The sequence below is a fragment of the Trachinotus anak genome, unplaced genomic scaffold (assembly GCF_046630095.1).
Source record: "Trachinotus anak isolate AG129_WGS33_773 ecotype Australia unplaced genomic scaffold, CSIRO_AGI_Tana_v1 ptg000036l, whole genome shotgun sequence".
NCBI classification, from domain to species: domain Eukaryota; kingdom Metazoa; phylum Chordata; class Actinopteri; order Carangiformes; family Carangidae; genus Trachinotus; species Trachinotus anak.
In genome coordinates, this window is record NW_027273887.1 from 26,159 (window position 1) to 36,213 (window position 10,055).

A 10,055-nucleotide genomic window follows, 5' to 3' on the forward strand; every position below is an offset into this window, starting at 1 on the left:
ATCAGTTCTGTATATTCATCCCAGCACAGAGCTGTTATTAAGACATCTGGTCTAAGTCCCAGTAAAGTGAGAAGTCAAGACAAGTTCTTCTCCACATCTGTCTGGATAAATCAGTCAAGTCTGAGTGAAACCAAGTAATCCCTGATCTGACCCTGATCTGACCCTGATCTGACCCTGATTTGACCTCTTCTCTGTGTCCCCAGGTCTGGAGAAAACAGGACCACAATGCACAAATGTTACACCTTCCTGATCTTCATGGTTCTGCTGCTGCCGTCTCTTGGACTCAGCAGGTGATAAAAACTGTTGGACTGTAAGAATCACGAGTGACCTTTGACCTCTGCCGTCCTTGCTAAAATGTCTCTGTCTTTTCCAGTCTGGATGTTTTCTTCCGCTGGCTCTTTGATAGAAAGTTCCTGGCTGATGCTAAAGTCAGATTTGAGTGAGTAATTTTTTTCCCAGTGTACAACATGTCCTGTAGTTCACTGTACAAATGATTTTCATCACAGAACTGCCAATATTAAGATGAAATCATTTAACCAAGTTTGTGTGCATATGATTTATAAGAGAATTCAAATTAAATATTAAAATCAAATTTTTAAAAAAAAATTTGATCCATTTTTTTAAAATCTAATTTTGATTTTCATGTTTAAAGATATTTTTCAATCAACTCCAAAAAAAGATTTTACTCATTTGTTTTTCCACTTTCACATTTAGACATTAAAAAAGGAAAAATAAATTTGACATCCAGGACCATCAGTCAGTGGAGTTTTGATTTTAGTTTTAAGTATACATTTTCAATCAAAATCTAAATAAAGATTTGTTTTCCTTTTTTTTTTTTAATTAGAAATTTAATAATTTAAATAAATTTCCTAATAAAATTGAAAGAAACATCATTTTAAATGAATTATTTCATTTTTAATATTGATAAAGGTATCTGTAGCCTCTATTTATGTGCTCTTATTTTGAAACAGCTTGATACATGTAGGTATTATTATCCATTAATAAATTATCTGTAATCGATCAGTCATTTGAAGGACGTTCTGCGTTAATGGCATTGTTGTGTCCCCTTCAGGTGCGTCTTCCTTCCGGATAACGGAGCATTCTTTGTCAACTATGTCATCGCCTCAGCGTTCATCGGGAACGCCATGGACCTGCTGAGGATCCCTGGTCTGCTCATGTACATGATCCGGCTGTGCCTGGCCCGCTCTGCCGCCGACCGCCGCAACGTCAAGAGGGTGAGGCTGAGATCAGTTTATACTAACACAAAGAGATTCATGTCTAATGGACAAAAAGACAAAGTCAAGTCCAACGTTGTCCACATGTGGACCAGAGTCCATTAATGTCTCTGTGTGGCCTCAAGTTCATCATGGTCTCTGTGTCTTTACTGTCTTTCTGTGGACGACAGAATCTAATAAAACAGTAAAGTTGTCTCTGCAGTTATAGTTACATTCTCTGGGGTTAATGAACATGTCAGCCTCATGGTGGCGCCGCTGTGACTCTACACTGACTGAACTGTTGTGTGCTGTCCCTCCAGCACCAGGCCTATGAGTTCCAGTTCGGAGCGGCCTACGCCTGGATGATGAACGTCTTCACAGTGGTGATGGCCTACAGCATCACCTGCCCCATCATCGTCCCCTTTGGTCAGTTTCAACCACACTGCAGAGCTACTACTGTACTACCTGTAGAGTAGTACTACGACAGCATCATGTACTGTCATATAGTATCAGTAATACAAAAGTATTGATACTAGTATCCAGAGCTGTTTTTAAGACTTCAGAGCCAAGTCCAAATTGAATTCTCAAGTGAGTCAAACTCAAACTCCACCCACATCAACATCAAGTTTCAAGTCATGTGACAAAAATCCAAACTAAGTCTCAAATCAGTACGAGGACGACACCTCGGACAAGTCAAACAGGAGTCAAGACGTCTCGGTCAAGTCTTAAGTCAGCTAATACAAATCCAAACTTGAATGCACCCAGCATACATCCGGTTTATCTGGATCAGCACCAAACAGAACAAAGTCACAGATCTCAACACTATAAATGCGTCTGATTTTTACACCAAGGTCCAAACATTGTTTCCTTAGAAACTGACGTTGTATGAAAATGTCTGATTTTCACAATGTTCAGGAAAGTGAAAAAGAATTTGCCCCTTTAACCAGTTCAGCACAATTTAATGGTTTCTTGCCTGGGCCATGACCCGTCCCTCCACTGAGTTTGGTGCAGATCAGTTCAGATTTTTGTGTAATCCTGCTGACAAAACAGACATGGGTGAAAACACAACGTCCTTGGTGGAGGTAACGAAGTCTCAAGTGATTTGAGAAAAGTCCAGGACGAGTTTTAAGTCAGTTTGCACAAGTCCAAGTCCATCTCAGGTCTCATCAAATCCAGTCAGCAGTCACTACCCTCATGAGATATATTAAGGAATCTGTGGGACTCCCTGACTAAGCAGTTCACCTGTCCCCCTGCAGGTCTGATGTACATGCTGCTGAAACACCTGGTGGACCGGTACAATATGTACTACGCCTACCTGCCCTCCAAACTGGACAAGAAGATCCACTCTGGAGCCGTCACCCAGGTGGTGGCTGCACCCATCCTCTGCCTCTTCTGGCTACTCTTCTTCTCCACCGTACGCACAGGTAAGCCCCGCCCCTTGTCGGACATGCCATTAAACCACTTTCTCTACTTGATCAATGTTCTTTTCCTTATCAAGTCTCAAGTCAGTCCAGACTAGTCCAAACTAGGTTAGTCGAAACACATGCAAATTAGGTCTCAAGGCAGTCGATACAAGTCAGGACAAGTCCACATCAAGTCGGTCAAGACAAATCAATCAGTTGAGTCAAGTCAAGCCTAAGTTAAGTCTCAAGGCAGTTGAGTCAAATCCTACTTAAAATGAAAGACCAGACAGCAATATGTTTATCATTGTGTGAGTAGATGAATGCTAACTAATGCTCATGTGCTGTCAGGTTTCGAGACGCCGACCTCCATGTTCACTCTGGTGGTGCTGATTGTTACCATCGTGGTCTGTCTGTCTCACGTTTGTTTCGGACACTTCAAGTACCTTAGTGCTCACAACTACAAGGTACAGCAACCTTTCAGTTAACGTAAATGACCATAAATGTTACTGTTCAATACGCTGTCTCACTCTGTTTCTTTGTCTCAGATCGACACCAAGGAGAACGATGTGGACACTGTTGAGAACGGACGTCCAGCTCGTCCCTCATCCTCCCCCACCACCAAATCTCAGGTGAGTGGATTTAACGAGATAACTCAAGTTCTGGGGTTTGTTTACTTGCTCAAGTACCTTTAGGGATATAAACATGTTGCTAGATCTTGTCTAAATGTAGGCAGCTGATCTTTGTCTTTATCATAGAATACAGTCTAAAACTGACCAAATGATTGAAATCATGACTTTAACCAGATATTTGATGCCACCTTTTGGTACCTTTGGTACATTTTCTATGGACACATTTCAGTCAGTACCAAATAAAGTATTGAGGTTTGATACTGAGGCCTAGTTACGATGCTCATGAGTCTAAATATTATAGATTTTGCCAGAAGTTGTGAGCTCTCTGTGTTTTGTCTCCCCCTGCTGGTTAACCTGATTGCTCTGGTTTTGTGTGCTGCAGCAGCAGCAGCAACAGCAGCAGCAGCAGCAGATGTACATCGCTCAGGTGCTCCAGGACCCAAACTCGGATGAGCCAGGTGGTGGCAGTGGCGAGGAGGACCGTGGGTCGTCTCAGGACGAGGAGATGCTGAACGGAGGAAACAGCATTAACGAGGCGGATTTCCAGTCAGGGGAGGACAGTCTGATCGCCAACGAGGTCCACCAGTAGCTGGGGGTGGTGCCAGAGGGAAGGGGCGGAGCTAGTTGAGGGTCTATGCCCACACAATATTTGGAAAATTAAAATAAAGCTGACTGGAGAATCACTACACACATACGGACATACAAATAGACTGATACGGTTAGCTCCACCCCCTCCCAGCTCGAAGACTTGACCCTGATCTTTGACGCCGGCGCTGGGTCGCCAACATCTAGTCCTGCACGTCTGTGAAAACTTGACAGACATCAAACTGTTTCACAGGCACTCACTGTACATAATCACAAAGCCAAAAGTTTTTTTGTGTTTGTTTTTTCTCGGGGGGTGGGGGACGGTTTAAAAATTCGTGCCTGGGCTGAATTTTGTTCGTTCGCATTTGTGTCTTGACTCCTGATCCCACCGCAGGTCGCCGGGACTCGACCGAGGGGTCAAAGCTGATGCTGATGCTGTGTTTTTCCTCAGCCTGGTAGATGCCTCCAAACAAACCCCCGCCGTTGCCGCCGTCCTCCGCTAACGGAGTGCTAAATAACTCGCCAAGCTCTTGTAGTGGTAGAAGCCTTGCTTAAGCAGACGCATCGCAGTCTCCTTTCCCTGTTCAACCTTTTCCTCTTTCTTTTTGTGGAACCTGTGGGTCTTGGATTTTGCTGGTACATTCAACACACATGGAAGTTTGGGGTTTTTTTGATCTGCCAAGCTTTCACTGCATGTTGTTATAAGTGCTGTCTGGATTAACGTCACCATTTTCGGACAATGTCATCCTTCACAGGACTGTAGTGGCGATTGGACTCACCAGATCTCTGCCCCGGTTTCAGCAGCACATCCTTCTACCTGACGGAATAACGTTTTCAGCTTTCCGCTTCAGCTGGGCCTCGGCCATCGAACAGCCGGACTCAACACATGGATACTTTCCTTTCTCGGTTTTGATTTCACCTGAACTACCTTAAATCATGAATACCTGACAGAGGGAACGGGGAAGTTTGTGTCTGTGTAGGTTTATTATCAAAACACTTTTCATTCATGGGGAGACACTCTGATAAGTCCGGCAGCAGCAGTGGAGTAGTTTGAGCTCAGGTAGACGCAGAAGAGCAGCGCTTTTCGTCCAGATGGTCTACCTTCAATACCTGAAGCTGTCAGGAGTCTCAAGGGAAAATGTTTTTTGTTTGTGCATGTTTTGAAGTGTGCATTGTGTGTGTGTGTGTGTGTGTGTGTGTGTGTGTGTGTGTGTGTGTGTGTGTGTGTGTGTGTGTGTGTGTGTGTCCAGTAACTTATTTTACACCAACTTGCATCATGAAGGGTTCAGCATCACCAGGTAACCAAAAACACCATCACATCTGGCAAACAAGTTCCAGTGCTTCTCAGACTGGTTGTCAGTCTATGGTACAGTTAGTTCACCGAAATGTTTTCCTTCACTTTGGTACTAAAATGTTTGCATTTAAAAAGAATCAAATCATGTTTGACATTCACGTCCTCTACAAACATCAGCAGAGTCCCAGTTCTCCTGTGTTACTGCTACAGATCAAGTTTAAATGGTCACATTATCCAACTGGAATAACTTCCTTTGTTTCAGATGGATGAAAGTTTCATGTGTTTGTCCAGTACAACTATAGGTCCGGGTTGTCTTAGCCTAGCATAGCACATAGACTTGTGGGAGGTATTAGCCTAGCTCCATCAAAAGAGAAACAAATCACTTTCCAACCATTCAAGTCTGTCTGGTTCACATGTCTTCTCCTCTTGTTAGCATCTATCTATCTCTCTAAAGCTAGCAGTTAGCAATGTTTGATCTTAAGATCAAAATATTAGCTTCTTGGTCCAGGTAGCTGAGAGTTAGCTTCACCCCTGGCTCTAGCCAACAAAGTCCAGTTGGATAGATCGGCGACGAGCAAATAAAATCTGCTCAAATCTTCAGTGTAGCTTTCAACTCTGGTACATTTGACCTACATTAACCAACAGCAACAACAGTGGTGACCTTTGAGTACAATATGGACAAAGCTATCGTAGCTTATTAGCTAGCAGATTTATTAAAGTTCCTCCGTCAGAGTAACCTGACGGTTTGGAGAGAACATGACATGAGACTGATGCTGCTTCTGACAAACGGTGGAGCGTCCTGTTAGTGACTAAGCTAACAAACTAGCTAACTGTCAGTTAGCTAGCCTCATGTTCAAAGAGTTTTTACCTCAATGAATAAATGAAATTCACCGAACAAATTGTCAGTGAGTGGTGAGAGTGTGTTCTCAGCTTCTGCGAGTCACTTCATCACAGGGAAGTGACGCCTCAGGACCAAACTAAAGGGTTTTCTCTCGTGATGGTGCTAGGCTAACAGTGTGCAGTCTCCGTGCTAAGCTGGTCCTGGACCTGGGCCTGTCATGTTACAGGCCCATGATTCTCTTCATCCTGTGATGTGTCTGAATTGAAATGAATCAGAATGATCATGTGACCAAAGATCAAGAGGAATGTTTTACAATAAGGTAAATTCAGATCCTTTTTAGTTGTTTTGAGAATTGACTAAGATTTAATGTGAAAGGCTTCAGCTGCCGCTCTGACGCAGAATAGATTCAGACATCACTTTCCCATGATCCTTGTGGTGTCTGATGATGCGTGTCTGCTGTGTCATGCTTAGCCTGTGGACGCCTCTCCATGTTCACGTCCTGCTGATCTCTGCTCTCAGTTCTCTTCTATCAAATATGTGTGAGCATTAACATGTTTCAAAGCTGGTATACTTAAACTACACATTCACGTACACATGACGGTTGCCCAGGTTAACCTTTGTTCTTCAGAGAAATTAACTTAAGTTGCTACGACTGTCAGTCTTTGCAGTCTAGAAAGTGACGGACACAGTTTACAGCGACGACAGAAGATAACCGTCGACTTTCTGAAACACGCAGCCCTGATTTCAGACCAACCAGACGAAAGCAGCTTCTGGTTTCTAGCTGGCGAACATTGGTTTTATCTGCTGGACTGTCACTGGCACAGTTTGGTAGCAGTTGCTAGCTAGCTAATTAAGCTAATGTTAGCTTCATGTGTTGGTTGAATATGCACTTGATGGCTACATACAAGATATGACGCTAACAAAATGAGGCAAAAGATATGTTGCTAGCAGACAGAGATTAAAACTTAACAGGTCGCAGCTGAACGTCAACACAATGCTCATGATACCAGTCGTATAAAGAGGAAACGTGAGGCCGCACTTTGTTTTGTTTCATCTTTTAACATTACAAGAAGTTTTTTTAGGCTGAAGATCAACTGATGTGTTTAGCTAACGTAACTCTATCTCAGGTGACGTTAGCTGCTAACGTTAGCCTAAACATCCAAGGCCGACTCCCACACAGAGGATGTCTCAGACCTGAGCGTAACCTAACTTCATAAATAAGTTAGCCTATGATATGCTAACTGTTAGCCTTGGTCACTGTTGTAGGCTATGTAATTATGGAGCCAAATCTGGATCAAAAGTTTTGTACTTGAAAAACTAAAATTTAAAACTGAAAGTTCAAGTTTTTTCAGTTGCAGATTAAATTTTTTCAGATTCAGATTTTTTTTTTCCTTACAGTTGCAAATCTAATTCTTTCACGTTTAAATCTTTTTTTTTCAATTTTAGATTTTTTTTTCAGCTTCAGATCTTTCTTTCACGTTCAGATCATATTTTTTCAGTTTCAGACTTTGGTCCTGATGTGGTGTGACTCCATATGTAATAAGCTAGTTAGCCTGACATGCTAACATTAACAGCTTACATTCAAGCAGATGAACTGAGGGACGCACTTAATCACTGGAGAGCCCCTTTAACTCAAGGTGCACTTGGATCATTTACTTCTGTTGGACAAAAGGAGCCTGCAGCCGCTTGTCTACATGTAGGTGTTGTCAAAAAGAAGTATGATGGTGGTCACCGTCTTGTTGCTGCTGCCATTAACAGTTGCTATGGCAACAGGAACAGGAAAAGGACACTGACTTGGCAGCAGCTTCATCAGGAAGCGAGGGAACCGGTTTAAAGAATAACACAAGCTTTTCAGTGCAGCGATGGAATAGTCTCAGGTGTCGTTTGTTTTCCTAAAATAATGTTAACATCAGTTTTTGTTGCTCGTTTTAATTTTTGTCATGTTCGGCAGAGAGTGAGACAGTGTGTGTGTGTGTGTGTGTGTGGACGGACGCAGAGCTGGACTATGAAAGCTGTAGCCACAGGACGTCGACTTCAGTTGGCGGCTACACGCTGGAGAACCTGCAGCATCTGTGTCCAGATGTTTATTCACTTCCAGCGGGGCGTCTGCTGTCAGGCGCTTCGGCCGTGATTGTATGCACATGGAACAGGCTGACGGAGAGCTCACGGTGGATCTGAGGTCTGAATCTGAGACTGGAGGTTCAACTCAGCAGCTCTCAACCCAACCGTCTGGAAAATCCCACAGATTTAGATTTTTGAGGAGCCAGGAATGAAAATGGTTTACGATTATTTCTTTACGTCGTCTGTCAAAGTATAAAATGTTTGTTATATTTTGTTTGTACCAGTCCGTTATCACTGGAGCTTTATGAGATTTAGCTCATTGCTCAGCTGAAATACTTAACTGAAGAGTTGAGACACCTGCACTTCTGTGGACTGGCTGATGGTGTCCTACTGCTCTCTAGAGGGAGATTAGGAGCTTTTGATCATATCGTATGGTTTTCATCAGCAGATGGAGTTGCCATTGAATTAGATGTTAAAACTGCTATTTTATCTGATTAATATGAGGATTTCAAGGTCCTTTTAGAGATTCACAGTTAAATTTTGGCCTAAAAACTGTAGTTTCATGCATTGATGAAGATCACATAGTATGATTGAAAGCTCCTGAACAGCTGCTGAGGGGACCTTGTGGTGAGATCATTCAACAAACTTCTGTGTCCGAGATCAAGTAGAATTTCTTGATTCCCCAGAATACTTTGAAATCAAGCTTTGATTGACAGTGTCACTTAAAAACACAGATTCAACAGTTTGTCACATTCATTGTCCCAAATTGTGATTGGACGACAGCAGTTCCTGAGAAGAAGCATCAAGACTTCTTCCAGCAATCAGACGCCTGTCATCTCACTGGGTCGGAGTTCTTTGTTCTGGTTCATCCTGGTTCTGGTTCATTGTGGTTTATCCTGGTTCATCCTGGTTCGTTCAGGTTTGTTCTGATTCGCTCTGGGCCTGAGGAGCTGACCTGAGGGTTGAGAGCTGCTGCGTTCACTGACATCTCAAGGTTGTAGGAACTGAAGATGCTCATGGAAACAGAAGAGTGTGTGATATTTTTGTAACCTGCTGACTGAAGTATTTGATACTGAACACGTATTAAAGAAATGTTGATAGCTGTGACGACGCTGTTGTAACTAAAGGTTTTTAATAATCAGCCGCTGCTTTTTGCTTTTCGTAGTTTTTTAAATTGTTGCTGAAGTTATTGTGAAAAGAAGAATGTGAACAGAAAAGTGTGAAATGACACATCAGCTGAAACTACTCAAACTGAAGAAAAGTGTATAAAATAAAATGTGTGTAAATATCCATCGAACTGCACTGTCGTCCTCAGAGACGAACATCTCAGCATCTCATGTCACCGACTCCAAGCTAACATTCAACTGGTCCATTTCAAGCTTTTAATTTATTGCTGTGACACTATTTATTTTTACTTTGCTTTCCAGGTTGTATGTACAGTGAAACATTTGTCCTATTTATGTTATTTGATCAATAAAATTGGCTTTCATCTGTCTAGTTTTTTCTTTTCTGTGTGGATGAGCATGGAACTGATGAACACCTTGAGCTGCAGTGAACCAACGACAGCCTCATAAACACAGATTCAGACAGTCAGGGATTCATACGTCATAGAACCTCAGGAACCAATCCTGTCAGCCTGTGGGGATGGGGGGCGGGGCTAAATACACCTGAAACTTTGTCAGCACGGAGAGCCAGAGTTAGCATTAGCACAACCACTAACACTGTGTCAGCCACTGCCAGTTACAAGCTAACAAACAACATAAACAGATAAAAGATGCTAACTATGCTAACGGTTCTGATCCGTCTGCTAGTCTCTGATTCTGGTCTCAACAGACTCCTCATCTGAGTCTGGGTCTGACTGAGGCTCCAACATGAGGCTGAGTCTCTGATGTTTCCTCCTCTAACATCTTCATCCTCTCTGCTCTTTCACCTGGACACCTGGAGCCAGCAGGTGGTGGGCGGGGCCAAGGCCTGATCCAGGTTTCTCAACCAGGAAGTCAGAGCAGATGAGCTTCAGACCAGTTTTTA

General features: G+C 42.9%; 1 protein-coding gene across 5 annotated transcripts in view; it reads left to right on the top strand.

Moving 5' to 3' along the window:
- The window catches only part of LOC139614704 (CSC1-like protein 2), a 31,131-nt gene extending 21,611 nt beyond the window's left edge, over nt 1-9,520 (top strand). For 3 of the 5 annotated variants that reach the window (XM_071472183.1, XM_071472187.1, XM_071472185.1), the window contains 9 exons: nt 204-290; nt 374-439; nt 1,073-1,235; nt 1,535-1,640; nt 2,471-2,638; nt 2,966-3,081; nt 3,163-3,246; nt 3,629-5,033; nt 5,082-9,520. In XM_071472183.1, coding sequence (XP_071328284.1) covers nt 204-290; nt 374-439; nt 1,073-1,235; nt 1,535-1,640; nt 2,471-2,638; nt 2,966-3,081; nt 3,163-3,246; nt 3,629-3,835 — 997 coding nt within the window. In that variant the 3' untranslated portion in view covers nt 3,836-5,033; nt 5,082-9,520. The remainder of the gene's footprint in view (nt 1-203; nt 291-373; nt 440-1,072; nt 1,236-1,534; nt 1,641-2,470; nt 2,639-2,965; nt 3,082-3,162; nt 3,247-3,628; nt 5,034-5,081) is intronic. The other 2 variants (XM_071472184.1, XM_071472186.1) reach the window with 2 other exon arrangements.
- Nucleotides 9,521-10,055: the final 535 nt, after the last annotated feature.